Here is a 24,091-nt window from a genome sequence, read left to right as displayed (position 1 = left end):
TCAAGCCTGGAAGGTGATGGATAGGAAGGTGAAAATATATAGGACAGTGGGACTATTGTTTGCACTTGGTCCTAGGTTGAAAGGGATGTCAATGCACAAAAATCCTATTTCTCATTTTCTTAGAGTAGTTATGGTTATTTAAAATGCATAAAACATTAAATTATATATAAATCTATATATACTTTTCTATCATGTCATTAGTACCTATTTACGATTTAAGCAATTATCAAAAAAGTAAGAAAATAATTAGCAATTTTATGAACGTTTGTAGTAATCATTTGCATTTTATCTGCAGAAATTACACAAAAGATATATTAACTTGTCGAACGGGAAAATTCTTTTCATTTGTAATATTATAATTATGGAATATTTGCTTTCGCAATTTCGGGAGATTAAGCAACCAGAAACATTTGCTTGATACATAAGAAGTAATCTAACAAATTTTCTACCAATTCTTCGTTTTGTGGATTCATAAGTTGTAATCTTCTCTTGTATTTGAATGCTTCTACGGTTCTACCTATATACATTTATACAGTTGGATATTTCTTTTCTTTATAAATGGTAATAAAGAAATTCCAAACTAATGTCCTTCAGATCTGGTAATTATCTCGGAGCAATAGTTTATTTCCTCAAAAATCGTGCTTTGTCTAAAGAAATTACGCCACAAAATCATTGAATTTATTTCCTTAAAAGACTCATCGTGCTTTGTCTAATGAGATTTAGAACAAATTGGAATTACATGTAGGACGAACAGCGTGCAAGACGAATGCTGGGAATCACAAAATCATTGAATTCGGACGCGCGCGCGCCACATATATATATATATATATATATAAAAGACACAGACTCACACTCCAAAAAAACAAAAAGATCAAAAATGAAGAAGGCCTCGTCCTCGTCTAGATTGATTGTGGGGCTGATCCTTCTGGCCATCCTGTCGTGTAAGCACTCTCATACACAAATTCCTAAGTTTTGTTACCTTGATGAAGGTTGATTTAGAACAAATTGGACTCAATCATGTAGGACGAACAGCGTGCAAGACGAATGATGACCGCAAAAGGTCAAGCCCTTGTGGAGCTGGGAATCCACTTTGCATCAACAGTCAGTGCACTTGTTCACTAGAAGGGCCACGCAATATTGGTCGACTTCGTGTACGCGAGGTATCAAGCGTATTCCTATTCGGAAAACATTGAGGGTGGGGAAAATGCACGACTGCTTCGTACAAGTTAAACTAGGAGAAAAATAACCACGAGGTCCCAAAAAATAATATATATATATATATATATATATGTCATTGTCACTGTTATGCGATTAATGCCCTTCAATTATCAATAAAAAGGAGCCACATTCTTTATTCCTTTTAAAGCATTAAAGTGAATGATACGCGAATACAAAATTTCTTTCGTAGTATGTTACTATTATTTATCAACTTAGCAGATATTATCGGTTTCGGTCCTCTTGCTGAAGCATGCCAACGATCCATATCTCAAACTATTGTTTATTCGGATATCTATCATTCTGAAGGGTAAAAGAGAATGAATATATCGACATGCTGATAATTTTTCGAGTCAAGTTTAGGTAGTGGACACAGCTGATCACAGACTGGTCAACCTGCGCATAACCGAGTTATCTAATGTCTATAATTTTATTCGTTATCGAAATATTGATACACTGAGTTATCTAGTGTTCATGATTTCATTCGTTATCAGAATACTGATATACCGAGTTATCTAATGTCCATAGTTTCATTCATTATCGAAATACTGTTATATAATCCCTGTCCAAACAAAATCTAAGTCCGAGCATCATTTCCTGTGAATAAGGATTAGATGGTCTTTCTATAGAGCTTTGTCCCAGACAGACTTATTTTTGAAACTTATTCCCAAGTTAGATCTCTTTTGAAAATAATTCAGAATCTAGACTTGCATATGTGCAATTCTTTTTAATTCAATCCTTACTTTTTAACTGTTTTAAACATACACTAAAAAATACTCTTATGTCTTATTTGCCAAATGTTTGCCCGATTCGGTTAATTGATTAACCTAATTTTTAAAAATATTGAAACCTAGATTAGAATTACTCGGTTTGGCTACGTTTTGCGCATACATCTTAGTCAATATCCATAATTCTAAAGACACTCATACATCTTCTTTACCAAATATAATTGTTTTTCCGCTTAGGTAAACTGATTAACTGGATATTTTAGAAGACATTAAAATTACAAAATTTAATCGGGTTAGGCTACACTGGTGAACAAAAGAAAGACATAGGCCTTAAAATTTTAAGAATTCCTAAAATAACTAAAATAGAATTCATAAAATAATTGAAAAAGTAAAAATAAAATAAGAAAACTACATAAACCGCGTCAATTTATGTTTGACTCTTAAAATTTGCGTCCAACGTAGTCGAACCCAATAAAATTTTATCTACATTTTAATTTTTTTTAAAAAAATTGATTAACTGATTTATCGAATCGGAAAACAATTATATTTGGTAAATAAGATGTAAGATTATCATTAAAAAGACAAAATCGACTTCAATCTACGTTTGACTCTTAAGAATTGTGAACAACATAGCTGAACAAACTAACTTTTAACAATGTTTCAATATTTTGAAGACAAAATAGATTACCCGGTTAACCGAATAAGATATAAGAGTATCTTTGAGGGTATTTTTAAAGACTCTTTGTCCTAAATAGTCTTGTTTTTGTAACTATTTCCCACAATAATCTTCCTGGCAAACTATTTCCCAAATTATTCTTATATAATCTTTCATTTGCTTCTGAAGTCCTTGAAACTTTTTCACTATTTTTATGTTAAGTCACTCTCTAAAACCCATAAAATAGAAAATTAAAAAAACATATATATAAGTAAAAAAAAGACAAGGATAAATTACAAGGGGAGAGGGCTGGAGGGGGGCCATAGAATGGGGAATGCCGCTGTTTGACTTGTAAACATGTTCAATAAAAAAATGCTTCAATTTGATTCGAGGTTATAAATCCAATTGTTCGATAAAACTAAACATGTTCAGCTTAATTGGACGCAATTATTATGACTCAAATCGTAAATAAAACATATTTTAGTGGATATTAGTATTTTCGTTTTTTGTTTTTCAATTTTTTGTGTTGTTTCATTATTTTATTTATTTTAGCAATTTTTCATTTTTAGAAAATCAATTTAAAGCGGTTTGATTCAGCGAACTGTGATTAATCAAGTTGAATGCAACAAATCATTAATCACATTGCTTTTTTGTTAAAAATCCCATTGAATTACAATTGTTTGAGGCTCAATAATTTTTTGTCAAATACGATTTGGCTATGCAATTTACTTGGTTTTTTTTTTGTTTTCTTTGTACATTCCTTGGATCACACCCAAGGTCGACCACCACAACTCCGAATGGTGTAGATCAAAATAACCATATTCTTGCAATTTATATGGCTGATTTTTTATCTCGCGAGTTGATTAAAATTCGAAGTTATTACTTGAACTAAATCAAACATTTTTTCTCAATTTGACATGAATTTTCAAATATAAGGGAACTGACTAAATATTTAGTAACTATTACACATCCACTATGAATGTGGATGAGTAACATTGGATAAAAAGTCCTTCTAAGTGGGAACTGGGTGGTCCGGCCAATTTTCTACTTTTATGCATTTTAATTAAATGTTATATATTCAAGTGAATATGTCCTACCGATCCAATATATATATATATATTCCTACTAGGAAGGTTCACAGATCTAATATTATGAAATAAAAAATTCTAATAATTAATAAAGAGACACATATAGTCCCACTGGGTATCAAATTTGGTATATCCACCCAATATTTTTTTTAAATCTATGTATTTCTGAATTTTTCAATTTATAAATATTTGAATGGGACCTAAAGTATAACTGTAAAATAGTTTCAGGGACTTTGTGAACAAATGAAAATTGTATAAGAATATTGTGGGAAATATTTTGTGGGGAATATTATTAAGGGAAATAGTTTTAGAAACAAGACCATTTTGGGCATAGACTCATTTTTAAAGGGGTTAAAAGAGATAAGGATTGCATTGAAAATAATTCTACACATAATTTAGATTGAAAATTATTTTTAAAAGAGATCTTGTTTTGGAATAAGTGTAAAAAATAAGTCCATCTAGCGCAAAAACTCCTTTCTATATGTACAAGAAGATAGTACATGTACCTGCTATTCAAAAGGTGAACTGGGGTACTGCCAGCGGTTGTAGCCAAAACAACATGCCCTTTTGTCAATGCAAAGGTGTCGAGTTCAACTCTAGTTATTAGAAAGGAAGATATATTGTCACAAAATAAATGTATCTACGATCATAATGTGTTGCTCTAATCAAGGTCCATGTCGGATCGTGGTCCCTTGTTTTGAATTTTTTTTTTTTTAATTTTTGATAAATCCTGTTCTGAAGTTTGATTAGGCCCTCGGCCACTGCTGGTCTCTTTGCCAATTAAAAAAAAAATCCTACCAAAGTTAGGTTAGAGGGCGGGGTTTTCAGCCTTGATGTCCAGTAAGCATCTTTAAGTTAAGTCAGATTCTAAGAAAAGTAGATTTTTTGTTTTTGGAATTTTAAAGCTGTTACTCAATTCAAACTACCAAGTACCAACCCAATGTTTTTTTTATTTTAAATATTACTGTGCCTCCTTTAAGTGGTTTGATTATTATTTTTCTTAAATAAGTTTTCAAGTTCGACTATTGTAAATGAAAAAAATCTACACTGATAGAACTTTATCTTTTAGTGGACCGATTGGGTTCAAACTGAATTAATTGGAACTTGTTAAATTTCTGAATACCATGATACACACCAAAATAAAAAAGGTATTTATTTTTTCAATTATAAAAAAAGATCTATGGGCTAGGACATGAAAATAGAATAAAGATGCTCAGATATCTCACTGACGAGGATCGAACTTCCAACGTGGAACTTCTTATGTTTTCACACATGATTTGAATTCATCGGGACGTGAACAATAATAACTACTTCATTTACTATTATTATTATTATTATTATTATTTTTAGGGTGGAATTATTTTTTTATTTTTGGTGTGTATCCTGATATTCGAAAATTCGATGGGTTCCAACTAATTCAGTTCGAACAGGTCAACTCGTTAATGAGTAAAACTCTCCAAACGCGAATTTTCTCTAATAAGACACGAACCGAACTTTAAATAAAGGGAATAAATATAGAACATAATCAACCTAGTAATTTTTAAAGAAAGGAATCTCATTTTATTAAGTAAATAGCCTAAAAAAGCACATACTATTTAAACATTCCCTAATCTAACATGAACTTTAAAAATTTTCTAAAAAAACACGAAGTTTCAAAATCTTCCATAATCTAGCATGCCGGCTCCTTCCGTCCAAATAAAACCGTCAAATGCTGACATGACCATTAACTTTTGTACACATGGCTGTTATCCTCCGCATAAATGTCATTAAGTTCTGGTCTGAGCCGAGGAAAAATGAGAATGGGAATGAATATCAGGAGAGGGAATGGCCGTGAAGATCATGTACTGATGGTGAGGGGATCATTTGATGAACTTCATTGCAGGAGATGATGAGGATGATCCGAGAAATGGTGATCTGGAAGGAAAAGAAAGCGATTAGGAGAAGCCATTGAGATTGAGGGAAGGAGAGAACATTCCGGCTATTCTCGTGACCTAGAATAGAAAAGCTCGTGAGTTCCAGCCGAGAGTCTTCTAGTCCCCGGGAGTTGGAGGAGGAAGCCGGAGAAGAAGAGAGCTGTAGAGATTGATGTTAATGGCATTTACGTGGAGGATAACGGCCATGTGTACAAAAGTTAACAGTCACGTCAACATTTGACGGTTTTGTTTGGATGGAAAGAGACGGCGTGCTAAATTATGAAAAATTTTGAAATTTCGTGTTTTTTTAAATAGTTTTTAAAGTTCATACTAGATTAGAGAATGTTTGAATAGTATGTGTTTTTTTAAGCTATTTATCCCATTTTATTTTGTTTCCTTTTTTTAAATAGTCAAATTTGGTTAAGTTATTGAATACGTGAATCTAATGAATTCACAATAAAATGAGGTTCCTTAATAGAAAAAGATACATAATTAACAGACAATATCGGGAGTCTTCCAGGGACTTGTCAATCCACGCTATTGAAACAAATAACATGTACAGATTTCCGAGATATTTGCTTAAACAAGATCAAGCTCACATAGCAACAATCACTGACTGACTTACTGTTTATTTGGCCATTTTCGGATTGAAACGGACATCAATCGGGACCTAAGCGATATGTGCTGGAGTGGACTGGACAAAGAAGTCGATCCGTTTCCTGATCTCGTCAGGGTTGGCACCCACGAGCTTGTCCACAGGAGCTCCGTTCTTTATCAGCAGGAACGTTGGCATCGCCTTCACCTCCATTCTGCTTGCTACCTCCTATAACAATCAAACCGAGTAGCAGCCATCACCCGTATTCTTCTACGGAAACAAAGCCTCCGATTCTTTGTCTTTGTGAAACAACCAAAAACAGTCCTTATATGAAATCAGAATGTGCGTAGACTAAACTTTGGATAAAGTACATGGGAAAAATGAGGAACCGCTAACATAATGCAACCGTGATAAAGACACGATGAATTGATCAATCTATAAAACAAGCATAACAATCTGAATCCGTTAGCAAGGCACATGAAGAAGGTCATGAATTGCAATTTGACAGAACCACGAGTTTACCACCAGAGGAGATTGCGATTAAGCTGTTTCTTTCTCGTTACCTTGACATCATCGACATCGACTGTGAGGAACAGAACATCCGGATAGCTCGAGGCGAGTTCCTCGAAGATCGGGTTCATTGCCACGGAAGGCATGCACCATGATGCAGAGAAGTGGACCACGACCTGTGTAACACCAACGCAAAATTGATTTCAATGTGACATAACTAAGGAGAACAAAAAATAATAAAACAGTCCGTGAGAAGATTTTCCAGCTCATATCATCAGCACTTTAAATCCTAGAGTCAATTTTTCGCAAATAACTTAAGCTGCATCAATCAATCGCATACCCGAACCAAACCCACATGAAGAATGAATCCTTGCTAATACTTAACCATTAATTACATCAAGACCGGAACTCGGATTATCTAATTTGGTTTCTTGTTCTTGAAACTGAAAACAGAGATCGACCCACATAGGATCCTCACACCCGGACAACTATCTTCCATCAAAAGCAGAGACATGTTTTCGATAAATTTTTACTTACAGGGCAGCCTTCGTTGGTGGCTTGATTGACATAGGAATCCCATGTCTGAGCAGAGTCAATCTTCACGACTCTCGACTTGCTCTGCTGCTCTTCTGCTCCATCCATCTGAAAATCTCAAACTTTTCCTTCAGTTCTTTGAGATGTTCGCCCAGTATCAGAACTAGAAAGATATTGCTCTGGCTAGAATCAGCTCTGGCTTTGGCTGATTGATGGCAGAGGGGAATATGAATGTGAATTCAGAATATGACGGGGGGGACCCATTTAGTTTTCGAATGGATATATATCGGTTTGGCCCTATGAGCAAATCTCCTTTTACTTTACTTTATTTTAATTTTATTTTGTTATTATTTTATGGCTGGCATTTCGGGAAGCAAAATTGTTCATTTTATATTAAAATGGGTAAGTGAAGGAGCGCAAAATCCCGTAACTAATAGATTTCAAATTCGATACTCTATTCGTGTTCTTTGTTAATTATTATTATTTATATTTCATTATACTAAATTTATGAGCCTTCTTATATAATCGTAAAAAAATAATTGTTCTGTTTATTAAAACAAAAGGAAAATTTTGTTCTGTTTAATTGCCTGAATATAATTAGTGGTTTTCTATCGTGTTTGAACATTTATTTGGGGGGGACAATTTCTAAGTGTACTATATATTCGAATGACACTCGAAAATAAAAGGACTTTATTATATATTTTGATTTGATAGCAAATCTTATTTTATTAAAATTGGAGAGACAATTCCTTAAGCGCCCACAGATCAGGTGCTGATTTGACATCGCCTCTTCGCAGTTTGAGGAAAACTCCCACGGGCCCACTTCATTGTCTTTGTCAATGTCATGGCCCTCCTCCCAATCCGACAGGCCTGCCCACAATCCACCGGCTTTTTTTTCTTTTTAATCTTTTTCTGAATTACAAAGAAAATCTTTGTTAAAATAATAAATTAAAAATTTTAATAACTACTAAGAAACACGTATAATTTCAATACGAGTATTGAATCTGAAATATTTTGGTTATTAGACGAGATGTCACTGTATGATACGCTCTTTGATAGTCCATTGAATTTATTTATAGCATAATTCTACATCCATTGCTGTATCCGGGATAGGCACGGCTGCCGCTTGTTTGCTTCTTATAATACCTTGTTGCCTTTTCCCTTTTTTAAGTCAATTTCAATTTACCCCCTAAAGTTTTTTTTTATCTCAATCACGCCCTTCCATACTTTTCTGTCTCGGTGTGGCCAGGTCTTGACCCTGACAACAGTTGGAAAGAAGGGTCTCACTCCCCCTCCGAGGTAGTTGTCAGCCCGAGAGGCCACCGGCTACTCACTTCGGCGCCACATGATGTTAATTGATGCGAGTGGTTACGGTTCGTTTAAGTATTTGCATAAAAAGAACGAAATTGTTAATATCGTAAGAAATGCCCCTGCCCAAAGCCCAGGTACAGCCCAGCCCAGTTAGTGATATATAGCAGCCCAAATCATGGAAGTCCTCTATAGAGGTGTCCCGTGTTCCTTCTCAATGACGTTAATTTAGACAATCGTAAGATTCATTTATTTATATGCACGGACCGTTCAAGACCCCGGTTTACATGCACACAGGTTACGAAAACCTGGTGATGAGAGTTTTTCGAAAAGCAACTTTATGCTTGCTAATACTTCAGGAAAATGTCCACTAGACTATATTAATGGCATCAAGTCACTCAGAGTCACAACCACAAGGGGATGAAGTAGAATCTGCTCGCGCGGTGGTTGCTCACGAGCTCGATTTGAAGAAAAATTGTTTGGATATATATATCATGATGGTTTAAGTGCTCAGTAGAGATGCCAAGACTATTAGAGTGGGGAAGATTTCGATACCCATAATCCTACAATATTATCATAGATAAGAGGAAATATTTGCTGTCTGTAGAGACCAAAGATGGATAATCTTGAAAAGTAATGTCGGTTAGTATTTCTCAAAAGTAGATCGCGACATCATCAATCTCGTTGTGGTCGGTCCAGCGGTTATATACTACGAATATAATAGTTTATGTGAATTTAGCTGCATATCTAGAAGCCCGCATTCGGAGAAAAAATTAAAATAGGAACCTGTAAGTAGAAAAGGAGAGAAAAGGCACATATCATTGCGCAACTTCTTTTACTAGTATAAGGCACTTAACCGAAACAACTAATAAGCAATTTGACCACAGTGTAGTCTTCACAGGAGACTTTTAACTTGCATTTTCCTACTAAGAGAAAAGAAAACAAACAAAAATAATTGAATGAACCTAAACTGTCACATGGATCAAATGCGTGATATATAGATAAAGTAAATAACTGTCTGTGTATTTATGTAAAAGTGTCTCGTCATTCTAACTGATTGAAAAGTGATGCGCATGCTTATGATTGGAACAACTTCTATTAATTAACTCGGTGTCCATATGAAGTGGCGATTTAATTTCACCAATACATAATCTGTAAAAGAAAGAAAAGCAAGCCATTTGTTCATGCTCATAATTAGGACACTGGATTTTTCGTCTTTGTTTCCAACAATATACAGTTTGTTTACCCATGAATTGATTTAAGTGGTTCGATACTTACTTTTTTTAAACAAGGTCTCACCGTTCGATTCTTTTGGAAAGAGAAAAGTCACGTGATGAGAGTTTTACGGCATAGTGGTCCAACCCGATTTGAATCAGATTAGTTATGATTTTTTGGACTTTCGGATATCAGTTTGTTGCACATAAAAATAAAATACAGTTTTGTTTGAGTTTGGTAGCTAGTCTCTGCAAGTATGCAGGTGTTGATCTCATCGACCTAATATGCTTTGTTGGTTAGTGTTTGTTTGTTTGTTTTCTCATGTGAATTATTAAGCGAGGTGCCTCTCTCAATTCGGTCAAACTACTCGGCGCATGTACTTACCATGTGTGTATCCAGTTCGAGATCTGCAGATAGCACGATACTGTCCTAGGTCGTGTTGCACACCCCAGTGATTAATTTATTGAATCATCGAAAATATAAAGAAATGTAGCTTTTTATTATACCAAAAACATGCCCGTATTACGCACGGAAAATATAAAGTTGCGGTGTTGTGGATGGTGTAGCTTATCCGTGTATCTGTCTTAATTAGTGGTATGATTAACGAAGGAAATAACTAGTTTTATTAAAAAAAAAAGTGGCGGTCAATAATGCCCAAAGAAACTTTTAAAAAAAATTTCGGTAGATAAGAAACTTTTAAAATTTTGAATAAACTGTTAAAATGGTCATAAAATATTCAATTCACCACCACTTTAATCGCCAAAAAATCTATACCATCAAAATGATCTAATATTCTTGATTTCGTAATACATGGTATGTATGGACGTTTATGGCATAGATGGAACTATAACGGGACAACATAGAAGCTATCCTAACAAGGCCACTTCTCTCTTTGTCCCAGTTCCTGCCCCTCCTCCTCTCTCTATACTTTTGAATCGATCAAATGTTAAAATGGTCACGAATTCTTCAATTTGTCATCAGTTTAGTCGTCAAAAATTTTTTGCCGTCAGAATGACTAATATTCTCGATTTAGTAATATAAAATGGCCCGGACGTTTACGGCGTGGGCGTGGTGTGGAACCGTGACCGGAGACAACATTGAAGCTAACACAGCTACTTCTCTCTTTGTCCCGACTCGTGCACCTCCTCTCTCTTTTCAACAGAGACGAAATAGTCCACATGGAATTAATTTGAATACCATGAATGAGAAAGTGTATCTAAAATTTTCCATTGCTAAGGTCAAGTCAAATTTTATAAGAACCATTTCTAGAAGGAGCGAACAAAATTTTCTTCAAATTAGAACATTGGACGTGCACGTATCCACAATATTTCTCAGTAGGTTCCCCTTTTGACACGTGAAAGAAAATATCAAATAGGTATTACTTATTTACCAAAATGAGTAACACTTACTTAGAATCTCTATAAATAAAAAAGCGACCCCCTATTATTACATGAATCTCCGTGCTTAAAAGTACTCTTATTAATTAATGAATAAGTAACACTCAGTATCTTTTTTTTCCTCAAAAATTTTTTTTTTGGTTGTCGTCAAAGAGATCCAATGCGGATCGAGGAAATGTGGGACTTTGTATTGAACCTCTCCATCATACTGCTAAACTCAAGGCATGTAGATGTGTGCTCCTTCGGTCTTTCTCCTCTGTCTTTGGAGACAATCTGGTAGAATTTAGGTTAGCTTCCGAGCGTCTGAAGCCACCATTGCATTCGGATTTAAAGCAGGTCATTCATGCTATATAGAAGATTTAGTAGAATAAATACCCGCGGGGATTATTCCAATACAAGTTTGAGCAGATCAGATGGTCTAATCTTTTAATTTTTTCCATTTTTTTTTTCGGTTAACAAAGTGACTTATACATCTAGTAAAAAAAAAAAGAGAGAGATAGAAAGGAGTTTGAACGACTCATTAACAATAATCGAATTTTAAATTTCTTTATTTCAAATGCCAAGGTGCATGTGCGCCTATATAACATCCTCTTTCTCAGTTTTTTCAACTTACTCGACTAAATGCAATATCAGATTCGTGGTCCTCGTGCGTATTATCATTCTTTTTGTTAGTACATGTTTACCTTTTTTCTTTTTTTTTTCTTTTTGTATTTATATAAACTTGTAGCCCGCCTTAGTAGAAATTCTCTCTTGGTTGTCGGCCAATGCTTTTTTTCAGAAGAGGCCAGCTAATGCAACAAAAGATGGGACATGCTAATGCTTTAGAAGGCATCACTATCCTATTTATAAAGCGGGGAATGCCGAGTCTATGATGAAATTACATGGCGGGTTCGTGGAATTCATCCTAAAGTAATTAAGTGATACTTGTGGTGACCTTACTTCTCAAAAGGATTTAAAAATAAAAGTTAAAGAATGAGTCTTATTACAATGACACAATACAACAACTCTTAAACCAAGATGTTTAATCTTTATAAATGAGACTTATGTACTTATCTATTTCGCTTTATTTTTTATTCTTATAGTAGGCTCATGATCTCCTCCTTTGTGACAAAAAAAAAATTACGCGAATACATTTCTCAAATCAATGAAAGAAGTAGCTCATTGTAGATTTTCTTATAGTAAATGGTACGTTTATTTAATGTTCGTTTTTATGGTAAATAAGTGAAATTCATGTAATATTATAGAGAGATTTTAACAGATCTCTACTTGTATTCTATATCATATTCTACCTTGCATCCGAGCCACCTAACATAGCCAGAAGGAGTGAACCTAATATGGCTGTTAGCAAGGTTTTCTCTTTTATTTTTTATAATAAAAAAATTTCGTTGTTCTTAAATATCATACATGAACAGATTTATTGAAGGCAAAATAAATGCAGAAGTCCTAAAACTATGCAAAAAGTTAAATTTGCGTACTAAATGTATCAGCTTGGCTAACATAGTCCTAATTAAACGTTTAGTCCATTAAATCATTTCAGTCCAAGATTGCCACCGAAAGTTAATACTGTTAAATCAGTCCATGTGGCACCTTCTTATTGGTTGGTTAAAAATTTTATTTTAATTAAATTTTTAAACAATTTCAAAAAAAGAGGGTGAAGTCCCATCAGTGGGGCTCCCACATTGACCACCTTCCTCCTGTACGAGGTTGCTAAAGGTCCTCCTTTTTTTTTTCCTTTTTTTCTTTATTACAAATTTTTAAAAAATTTAACTAAATAAAAATTTTAATTGATCAATCAAGAGCCGCCATGTGGACCGATTTAACAACGTTAACTTTCAAGTACGGTTTCGGACTGAAAATATCTAACCGACTAAACGTTTAGAACTACTTGAGCCAAACTAATATATTTAGGACTTTACTTCAACTTTTCGTATAGTTTTAAGACTTATACGTTCATTTTTCCATTTATTGAAAACTCAAACAAGAAGAACAAGGAAGGAAATCCATATAATATTGAGAATAAAATTAAATAAAAACAAATTAGAGTGAACATGAAACACATGTAAAGTTTGGAGATTAAAAGAGATTTATTTTATTAAATCGGTAAGATCAATGGAGTGAGTGTCATTTTTTGTGAAGAATGCAATGGAGTATCATTTAGCAAAATCTCAAAAAAGGAGAGTGTATTTTCTTTTGCAACTAAATGATCAACTTAAGAGAATTATAGATGTCCTCAGTACCTCAATCACAAAAATTTTCTGGCGTTCATCTATTAAGTCAATTAATTATTTTCATGAAGCAAAACGAATCCAATTGATTATTGCAATTTTGAATTTCAATCCTTAATTTGGTTATTGAACACCTCCCTTAAATTATATGAACTGAAATACTCTTGGTGATATCTTATTTAAGAAAAATATAGTTAGCGTCTGTGGCTATGGAGATCACAAAGCATCACAGTTAAACGTTGGGGATAGTACCATAAAAAGTTCAAAAACTAGCACCTACCAAAAATATTTCTAAAGAAAATCCATTTTAACGTCACTGTGGCAGTCAATTCTCAACATTAAGAAAGAGAGAGTGCATCATTGTTATGAAACGTATACAGGCTCATTCCCACAATGTAAAAATTCAAATGATGTACGTTTTTTTCTAAAAAAATATAATGGTACTTAAGGTTATGTTTGATCCAATTTACGCATACCTATCTGAGTTATGATAAGTCAAATGTCCTAATTCTTTTTACGGAGTTAACAAGCGATCGAATCCACGCGCAATGCAAAAATTTTAATGGATAAGTAGTAGTACGCAATCCTCTTGTAAATTTGGAATTTATTTTTATAACAAAATTCTAGAGTTTTTTTTTTTAATATCTTTCTTACTTGGGAAAACTAAAATTGTTCTTTTTTGACAAAAAGGCGAGGCGTATAATCCATACTCTGCCTTAGGGATCACAGGATGATGGTTTATGCTGGTGGTTTAAGAGGTCAATATCCCATTATATAATATTGGTGTCACCGACAAATGAAAATTAAAATACGAGTAATTTCTCAAACCCAGCTGGGGTTGCAGGCCTAAATGCATCATCTGCACGTCAGTGACCTTAATTTCCTATAAATTGCTCTTCACGCCCTCTAACTGAGCTCTCAACACAAACATATAGTCATCTCTTCTATCTATCTATCTTTCCATATCACCTTCTCAGTTCAAGCTAGGCATTTCGATTTCCTGTTAAAGAGAGATATATAAGGAAGGATGATGAGCAAAATTCCGGTGGTGGAGTTCTCGCACGATTGCCTGAAACCAGGGACTGAATCCTGGCTCCAGGCTGCCAAGACAATCATCAAGTCCCTCGAAGACCATGGCTGCTTCATAGCCGACTACAAGGACGTCTCCCTCGATCTCCATGACACCATCTTCAGTGTCTCCAAGGAGCTGTTCGACCTCCCCCATGAGACCAAAATCAAGAACACTAACCTCAAACCCTCCCATGGATACATTGCCAAGGTCCCCGGGACTCCCCTTGTCGAAGCCCTTAACATCGACCATGCTGAAACCCTAGGGGAATGCCGGAACTTCACCAACCTCATGTGGCCTGCCGGTAACGACCGTTTCTGGTAAGCATTTAAGAGTGCAGTGCCCAACCTAAGGGGGCACTAAGCCCTTTTCTTTTCTTCAGTTGTAAAAAAGGTATATAAGTTTCATAAAAGAATTATCGTATAAAAAGGAAAGATAAAAGACCACGAGAAGTCCTATCAATGAGAATCGAGTGAAAAACCTCTCGATTTTCAACGAGGACATGTGTGCTACTCTACTACAACGCCTTTGTCTGTTAGTTTATAGTTTAAATCATATCACTAATGTATTATGCGCCAACAACATAACTAATTTAAAAGTAATTGTCTTGATTGCCACAGCAAAGCTGCCTATTCATATGCGCAGTTCATCGAGAAGCTGGAGGCAATGGTGATGAGGATGGTGTTTGAGAGCTACGACCTTGAGAAATACTACAAGTCTTACACAGATGCCGCCACGTTACTTCTCCGCTTCTTGAAGTACAAGAAACCTCACGATGTCGAGTCAAACATAAACCCGATCGCGCACACGGACAAAAGCTTTATATCATTCTTGCACCAGAACAACGTGAGGGGACTTGAGGTGATGACTAAAGATGGAGAGTGGTTCACCTTCGAGCCTTCTCCTTCTTCCTTCATGATCATGGCTGGTGATGCATTTGTGGTGAGTCATATGACCCCTTTCTCGCTCTTTATCTATCCCGGTCTGATGCCAGCTGATTCAATGAAAAAAACAAAGAAAGAAAATTAATTTTTGTGAAGTTGATCATAATATATATAGTAATTATGTTGGGGTCGTAATGGACATGTAGGCATGGAGCAATGGGAGGATCAAGGCTTGCTACCATAGAGTTGCAGTGAGGGAGGAGCATGAAGTCAGATACTCACTTGGGGTGTTCTCATATCAAAATGGGATGATAAAAACACCCGACGAGCTCATCGACGAAAAGCACCCCCAGCAATTCAAACCATTTGATCACGTTGATTTCCTCTGCTACTATGATTCTAGCGACAACCGAATTAAGGCCCAGAGCCTCATCAAGACTTATTGTGGGGTTTAGAACCCGACTCGATCCATGGTTTAGTCGAGAATAAGTTCCAGGGAGTCTTTCTTTCTTCCTCTTTCTGTCCTAAAAAAAAAATAAATACATTTTGGCATCTACTTTGCTCTGAGGGAAGCCCTCTCATCTCATAGATGTACTCTCTTTTTTTTTTTTGGGTGAATTTGTAGATGTTCTCTTTGCCTGCAACTTTCCATGACATTGACAAGGAAGCTCGATTGTGTACTCAATAATAACAAATTAAGGAACAAATATCTACTATTTAACTATATATTTACATCTGTTAATATATATGTCTATACAAAATTATACTAGCCAAAAGAAAGTAAACATGTCTCTGGGGAGCTCAGAACCTAAGCGATGTATGTTCGAGTGGACTGGACAAAGGAGTCAATCTGATTCCTGATCTCAACAGGATTGACATCCAGGAGCTTGTCCATGGGAGCACCTTTCTTCATCAGCAGTTGAGGCATCGCCTTCACCTTCATTCTGCTTGCTACCTTCTAAAACAATCAAACCGAGCGGCAGTTAACTTGCATTCTTTTAAAAGAACAAACCTCTGATTCTCAGTTTTTCCCGTGAAACAAGCAAAACAGTTATCATACTATCGATCCTAGAATGTCGCGACCTGTAATGTTTTAGACTAATATAGAAGGATCATTCTGATATATAACAATGCGATGGATAGTGGATGACTAATCCAACAACAAAACAAGCATAACAATTCAACAAAGGTATTATTAGTTGCACCTGATTACACCAAGAGCTTACCATCTAATTTTTCCTACACAGGGGACTCGAAAGTTGACGATTAAGTGTTTCTAATTGCCATCTCTTCACCTTTGCATCATAGACATCGAAATAATTTTGAAGATAAAAGTAAATATTTCAAATTGGATTAATTTTCTAAAGAAAATTATGTTACTGAAATTGAAAAAATAAAAGGAAAGGTTCATAATCTTCCTATAAAGAGCATATTTTATATACAACTACCGACATAACTTTTCGAAAATGAAATTACTAATAAATGAATAAATTTTAGTTTTGTATATGTGACTTAATAATACTAATAATGTATGGTTCAATTCTATGACCTTGAAAAAGACTAAAGAGGACCAAAATAGTCTTCCGATGAGCAAAGAAAAAGATCGACATACATACATATATATATATATATATATATGTGAAAAAAAATGTTAACAAATCCGTTTCCTATCATGTTTAGAGACTTTCCATGGGCAGGCGTGGAAAAAAGCTAAGAGCATACATAATCAAATTGCATCATGTGAAGAAAAATCACTGTGATCTACATAGTCAAATTCTATCATGTAGATCGTAGATTATTAAATAAAAAAAAAAGTTATTCCAAACCTTGATTCTGGCGTTTACTTTATATTCTGCTCCTTTCTCTTTAGCTCACATGGAGTATGCAAACCTGAAATAGTAAAAAGAGGAAGAAGTGGAAGATAAATTAGAACTAAAAATAATTTTAAAGACATGAGAGATCCAAACCAGGAGATCTTATTGGATATTGGCAAAGTAATCATGAGGTTTAAGGCTGACTCACAGTATCTTATTGGAATGGATGGGCACGGCTGTCCCTTTTTTTTTTTTTTCCTTTTTGAGGTTAATTTCATTTTATCCCCTACGGTTTCTTTTCCTATCTCAATCAAGCCCTTCCATATTTTTCTGTCATGGTGTAGCCAAGTCTTGACCCTGACAACAGTGGAAAAAGAAGGGTCTCACTCCTCAAGAAAATTAAAATAAGATGAGAAAATGTGTTAGAGAGATCGAGAATACGTGGCGGCTATAGGCCAAAACTACATGAGCGATTTATTATTAAAACCGGCTCATGAGAATACTTAGAATACCCACCTATTTATAGGTTTCATGAAGCAATAAACTAGAAATAACATAAATCTCAAAATACCAAAACATATGATATCAACCAAATATCAGAAAAATTGAAAGATATCCCTAAACTAATTGACTTGATGCAATCCTATTCAAATATTATAATTCCTAAAATATCAAAATAATATCTCCCACAACTCTCCCTCAAGATGAGCATGTAGAATAGTGAAATGCTTGTCTTGAAAGTAAAGACGAGTTTGACGATGACAAGTGCTCTTTGGCCCAACATATCACAACTATGGATTGACTTGAGTGCTTCACCCAACAATCATCGAAAAATCGACTTGAGCTAACTATGCTTTAGAGGTCGAAGAATGACGGTTGACTTGAAGCATCTTGCCTTCAGAGGTCAAATGAAAAGGCTTGAGCACCTTGGCTTCACAAGCCAGAAGATATTGACTTTAGCCTTTCTGACTTCAACGGTTGTCATCTTCGTCGTCTCATTATGAGCAGGTCTCATCGTCCTGCTCTGAGATCATCAACAAAATTAAAATAAGATGATAAAAGGAGTTAGAGAGATCGAGAATACATGGTGGTCACAGGTCAAAACCATGGCAACGATTTCTTATTAAAAATTGGCTCAGGAGATTACTTAGAATACATGCCTATTTATAGGCTTAACGAAGCAACAAATTAGGAATAACATAAATCTCAAAATACCAAGACGTACGATATCAACCAAATATCAAAAAATCTGAAAGATACCCTAAACTAATTGATTTGATGCAATCCTATTCAAATATTCTAATTCCTAAAATAGCAAAATAATATCTCCCACAACTCCCCCTCCAAGGTAGTTGTCAGCCTGACAGGCCACCCCACTACTCCCCTCGGTGCGTCATGATGTTAAATAATGCCAGTGGTTATGGTTGGTTTAAGTATTTGCATAAAAAAACGAAATCTTCTATAAAAGAAATGGTTTGGGGTCCCATTTTAGACCCTTGGGGCGGGACCTTTTCCCCATGCGCCTTTCTTTTTCTCTTTTGTTTTTTTTTATTTCTCCATTTTTTTCATGCTTTTAAATCCAACCATAATCCCCGACTTTACCAAAAAAAAAATCCAACCATAATAAGGTATGAGGCAACTCAATCAACCTGTTAGATCAAATGATTCAATTGTTATAGTAAACCACTTATTTCTAAATAAATATTTTCCTCTCAACTTTTATTAGAAAAATCAAAAGAAATTTCATATTAGTACTATATATGAAATACGCAACATTTTTCTCCAAGTTTTATATAGCGAATTGGAACATTTTCCCTCTCTCACATGTCTCCTTTTGTTTTAATTTCTTTCTTTTGTCACCTGAAATTTAAAATGATCTGATCATTATGGTTGTACCAATTATTTCTTTTTTTCCTCGACCACTATAGAATTTGACACAATGCGTTTGATTTTATTCTCTCTATCTATTTTACATTTTTCTAAAATGTTAAACATATAAATATACTTTTTCTACTTTTACAAATTTAAATTATCATTCATAGACATAGACTTTCTTCCTTTATGTTGTATCATTTTTAAAGAAGTATATTACATCCTTTTGTGAATTATGTAAGCAATATTTTTTTCTCCCTTTATCCATGTGAGAAGACCTATGAACACTCCAAATCAATTGCTTTAAGAACTTTATAATCATTTTAAAACAAACATGCGTAAGGAATAATAATTTCTTGATATTACATTTATCTAACGGATCATGGGAATTTTGGACCCGCAGCGAAGTATGGGTGTATTCTCTAATTCTTAGTTATAGTGGGAAATGCTGCCTCCCCAAAGCCAGGTGGTCCAACCTAGCTAGTGATATCATCATATGGAGGTCTCCTATTCTATATATTGTCCCGTGTCAATCTCAATAACCTTAATAGATAGACATTAATCTTGATATATTCATAAATATGGACCGCTCAAGATCCCATTACATGCTAATTAAAAGTTCTTCTCCGCCCACGGGTTATGAAAGCCGGGTGATGAGTTTTCGAAAAGCAACTTAGGCTAGCAAATACTTTAGGAAAATGACCCCTAGACTTTATAAATGGCATCTAGTCACTCACAACCGTGAGGACGAAGTAAAATATGCTCGCGTGGTGGTTGCTCACGAGCTCGAATTAAAGAGAAATTGTTTGGACCATGATGGTAGCTTAGTTGAAGATGCCAATAGTAATTAAAGGGGGAAGATTTCGATACCTGATTTATATTTTGCGAGAAGAAATATATTTTGCTATGTTTGTAATTGCGAAGATGGATGATATATTGAAAAGTAATGTCAGCTAGTATTTCTCGAAAGTAAACCGTGATGTCACCAATGTCGTTTGGTCCAGCGATTATTACGAATAATAGTTGATGAATTTTAGCACCATGGTCTAAAAGCACGCATTTAGTGAAACATTACGAGAGGAAACGATATCATAAATGGTATAGCGCAATAGTGCAAGGCATCACCTAATAACTAAGAGGTAGGGCGTCGGTAATTGAGAAGTTGCAAGTTTAATACTTGATGGGATTATCATGCCTCTTTTTTGTTATCGGGATTTCCATTTCTTTGTGCCCCTAGGGCCTCCCTTATAAACGAAATAAAAGAGGAAACTATGTAAGTCGTAGAAAAGGATTGGAAATTTATCCAGCCTAGTCGACTACAAAATAAACACAGTCGACTACAAAATACAATATAGTCAACTGGACTTAAGGGTTTTAGGGTGTAGTTGACTATGTATACTTTAGCTGTTGATTGTGTTCATTTAAACTTTCGAACAGTACAGGCTGAGACTGAATAAACTTCCCATAATAATACGTAACTTCTTCCACTATGAGGCACTTTACCAAAAAATAAGGAATCTCTTTTGACTGCAGTTATTGCCACTACAATAGAGGGGATTAAGGCTACCAATTTGTCCCGATCCATCAGAAAGGGTCGTCCAGAGTACGTATAGTAAGGGTCTGGAGCGATCCAAAAAAAAGGGTCGCCTCAGGCCAGACATTGGCCAACCTTTCTTGAAATGTTGGGGAAATAGTCACCATAGTCGTCCCTATACCGACCCTTTGAAAAAGGGTCGCCCTAGGCTATCTTTTGCCAACCCTTTGTATAAGGACACCAGAAATACGTCGCGAAAGGTCTCTCTATCCCGACCTCAAAAAGAGGAGTCGTCTAAGGTCAAGATTTTGCCGGCCTTCAACCTAAAGGTCGCCAGAAGAGTCGACCAAACCATAGTACTATATCGACCCTTTTGAAAATAGTCGCCAAAGCATGCCCTTTGCCGACCCTATTAAATTGCCTTAGATATACAGGTGGCAACCCTTTTTGAAGGTTAGAATTAGGCTATTTATTCCAAATGCATTGTTTCGGTACCGGCAACTTGTTAATAACATGCTGTCAATACAAGTTGAGAAAGAAAAATGGAAACTAAAGTTCGGCGACCCATGTTTTAAAGTCGACAAAGGAGTACCTTGAGCGACCCTTCTAAGAGTCGCCAACGTACTCCTTTTTCGACCCTTTCATAAGAGAGTCGGCAAAGGGGTACTTTGAAAATTTTGAAAAAAAATTTTCAATTCAAATTTCAAATTCCCACATTCTTCCCACTTTACTCTCTCTCTATTTCTAGTAGCCATAAATCGAAAGTGATAATGGTTGTTATCGTTCCTTTCTTCTCATATCCTTGCCAACAAAAATGACGTCCCTTCTTTCCTCTTAACAACAACATGAGGTATGCTTTTGATTCAAAAATGGTAGCAGCTGTCCGAGCCTCCTTCCATTCTCGAGAAGAAGTTGCGCTCTATCCTTCACAATTGATCAATCTCTCGAGCTCCTCAGCCGCGCAACCATGCAGGTAGCTCTCCTCCCATTTCAGTGAGATCTCCATCTTTCGTATGCTCTCTTGAGATCCCCACATCGTTAGGTCACTCTCCCGATATCTCTCTGTAGATTTGATCTCTAAATCGGCTTGTGAGTTCCATCTTGTCCTGTTTCTTTGTCGTAATTCTTATCAAACTAAGATTTCTCCGGTAAAGTTTCTGATTGTTCGAGCTCCCTTTTGCTGTTTCAAATAAGGGGTTTCTTGTTCCAGCTTATCTTGTTCGAATTTTGGCGAGCAAGAGATAAATTGACAACTTTCAACAATCTAGGGTTTTAAGGTTTCAAGATTTGTAATTGCTTACAGAATAATCAAATTTTTGAAGCAATAAGGTTATTGATTTACTTACAATCTCTTTCGATTGGAATTTCCGTTGCCCTGAACCCACTTGTTGTTGCAAATTGCAAACTGATGGTCAATGGCAGAACAAAGAAGGGAAGATTGTGTTGTACTTCGTGTTATGGTCGATGGCAGAACAAAGAAGGGAAGATTGTGCTGTACTTCGTGTTAGAGTACATGGAAACTGACGTGAATAAATTCATCCAGAGCTTTTGAGGAGGACATTCCCCTAGGATCGTTTCAACTAAAAAATTGATTAAAAAAAGTACACTCACGAGGTGAACCAAGCCGTACCATTCCACGCGCCTTCTTAGTTAGTTATCCTGTTTCGTATTATATTGACTGCTGATGAAGTGAACTGATGCCTTGTGAAGAAGATGATCAGCTTGTTGGTTTTATTTTATTTTATTTTTTATATAATTGAATTGGAGGAATTTGCTGACAAGTGTAAATTTGATTCACATGTATTTGAATTTGTCGGGTCTTGTAAGCATACAATTCGTAAATTATTATGTAATTACTTTGGCCATAATTATTTGGGTGAGCATAATTATTTGGGTTGTTAATTTGATTCATGTGTAATTTATATTTGTCTATATTACAATTGGCAAAGAGTTTGTTGACAGAATCTAAAAACTAATTTGCATTCTCATAAATTGATAACAAGCTAGTAATATGGTGACAGTGGCACCCATTATTTGTCATCGTGGACTGACAGCAGGTTATCAGCCTGCTGACAGTGGACGGCCTATATAACTGTGTTTTATATCTGGGCCCACTCAAAATTTTGGGTCGGCCAAATCATGGCTTTCCCTAGGCAAAGTGGGTTATGGTGATAGTGGCACCCATTATTTGTCATCGTGGACTGACAACAGGCTATCAGCCTGCTGACAGTGGACGGCCTATATAACTGTGTTTTATATCTGGGCCCACTCAAAATTTGGGGTCGGCCAAACCATGGCTTTCCCTAGGCAAAGTGGGTCGGCCCTAACCATGGTTTTGTTGACCCAAATTGAGTCGGCCTAGGTCCGCTTTAGTCGACCAGTTCTTTTCGACCCATCATTTTGGGTTGACCTATGGGTCGACCCTAACCATGGTTTTGTTGACCCAAATTGAGTTGACCTAGGTCCGCTTTAGCCAACCAATTCTTTCCGACCCATCATTTTGGGTTGCCCTTGATTAGGTCTATGACTACTCTTTTCGGAAAGGGTCGTCAGGTCTTATCCCGACTTGAATTTAGGCGACCCCTTCTTATGGTTAGAAGCTGGGTCGGGAGACCTAGGGCGACCCACAAATGGGTCGCACTAGGTCTCTTTTTGGGGTCGCACTGTGTCACCTTCCGTATAAACCAAGTTAATGGTTCATTATTCATAAAAAAAAATAAAATTAATGGTCCATTAATTTGTCAACAGTTGTCCGACACCAATGTGATTTGAGGCACTTTCACATATGCGCAGGTAGATAAATTTGACATGCACGCACATTGTAGTTGGAAAATTCTATCATTTATCTACATATATATATATATATATATATATCACAAAAGATTAAATGGAGATGATGGGGCTAACATTTCTTACACCGAAAATTCCCATTTCAATAATGAAAAATATATATTAAAAATTATTGGGTGTGAAGGAAGTTAAAAGGACAATGAAGTAATTTTATTATTTTTGTAACTACCTTATTTCTCACAACTCCCCACTCTTTTCTCTCTCCCTCTCATTCTGATGTTCGATTCTCAGACCTGCTCTACTCTTTCATCTCATAATTTTCATTTTAAAAAAATTTAATTTCATTAATAATATTTTAATTAATGAAAAACACTTTTTAATTGTTATAAAAAATCTATATACGTGTTTAATAAAAAGAAAAGTAATTATATTTTTGGGAAAACATAAAAGGACAAGGTTAAAAAAATTATGAGACGTCGTGTATGCCATGAGTATGTGCTTTGTACTACAAAAGGGAATAGACAAGTACTTGAGGTAACATTTCCTTTCCAGTTGTCGTTTAGGTCCCAGCCAGTAAAGGTCCTCCGGTTTGGTAGCTAGCTGCAAGTGATGCAACATATATATATTCTTAAAAAATAAACACATAAATCTAATATAATGAAATAAAAATTTTAATAGTTAATAAATAAGTACAAGTAGTCTCGCAGCGAGTGTCAAATCTAAAACCTCTTGATTATTACCGGGC

General features: G+C 35.4%; 2 protein-coding genes and 2 long non-coding RNA genes across 5 annotated transcripts; 2 read left to right on the top strand and 2 right to left on the bottom strand.

The window, feature by feature from the left end:
- Window positions 1-6,049: 6,049 nt before the first annotated feature.
- Window positions 6,050-7,500, bottom strand: LOC116209621 (thioredoxin-like protein CXXS1). 2 transcript variants are annotated; one of them, XM_031543320.1, is made up of 3 exons: window positions 7,242-7,482; window positions 6,758-6,880; window positions 6,050-6,422 (listed from the first exon to the last, which is right to left on the bottom strand). In XM_031543320.1, exons 1-3 carry the CDS (start codon window positions 7,344-7,346, stop codon window positions 6,270-6,272), a joined length of 381 nt encoding a protein of 126 aa, XP_031399180.1. In that variant the 5' UTR covers window positions 7,347-7,482; the 3' UTR covers window positions 6,050-6,269. The 2 variants fall into 2 exon arrangements, with proteins under 2 accessions (XP_031399180.1, XP_031399181.1); XM_031543321.1 differs by having other exon boundaries at window positions 6,280-6,493; window positions 7,242-7,500.
- Window positions 7,501-14,297: 6,797 nt separating this feature from the next.
- LOC116209620 (probable inactive 2-oxoglutarate-dependent dioxygenase AOP2) lies at window positions 14,298-15,890 on the top strand. Its single transcript, XM_031543319.1, has 3 exons — window positions 14,298-14,772; window positions 15,073-15,394; window positions 15,543-15,890. Exons 1-3 carry the CDS (start codon window positions 14,411-14,413, stop codon window positions 15,789-15,791), a joined length of 933 nt encoding a protein of 310 aa, XP_031399179.1. The 5' UTR covers window positions 14,298-14,410; the 3' UTR covers window positions 15,792-15,890.
- A 45-nt stretch (window positions 15,891-15,935) lies between these two features.
- LOC116209622 lies at window positions 15,936-18,268 on the bottom strand. Its single transcript, XR_004157287.1, has 4 exons — window positions 18,077-18,268; window positions 17,359-17,507; window positions 17,163-17,226; window positions 15,936-16,294 (listed from the first exon to the last, which is right to left on the bottom strand). It is a non-coding gene; the product is annotated as an uncharacterized LOC116209622 (long non-coding RNA).
- A 2,924-nt stretch (window positions 18,269-21,192) lies between these two features.
- On the top strand, window positions 21,193-22,458 carry LOC116207089. The gene is made up of 2 exons (XR_004156856.1): window positions 21,193-21,529; window positions 21,979-22,458. It is a non-coding gene; the product is annotated as an uncharacterized LOC116207089 (long non-coding RNA).
- The last annotated feature ends 1,633 nt before the right edge of the window (window positions 22,459-24,091 follow it).

The sequence above is a fragment of the Punica granatum genome, chromosome 5, assembly GCF_007655135.1.
Source record: "Punica granatum isolate Tunisia-2019 chromosome 5, ASM765513v2, whole genome shotgun sequence".
Taxonomy (NCBI): Eukaryota; Viridiplantae; Streptophyta; class Magnoliopsida; order Myrtales; family Lythraceae; genus Punica; species Punica granatum.
Note: the sequence above shows the minus strand (reverse complement) of the source record. Positions and strands in the feature narration are given on the sequence as shown.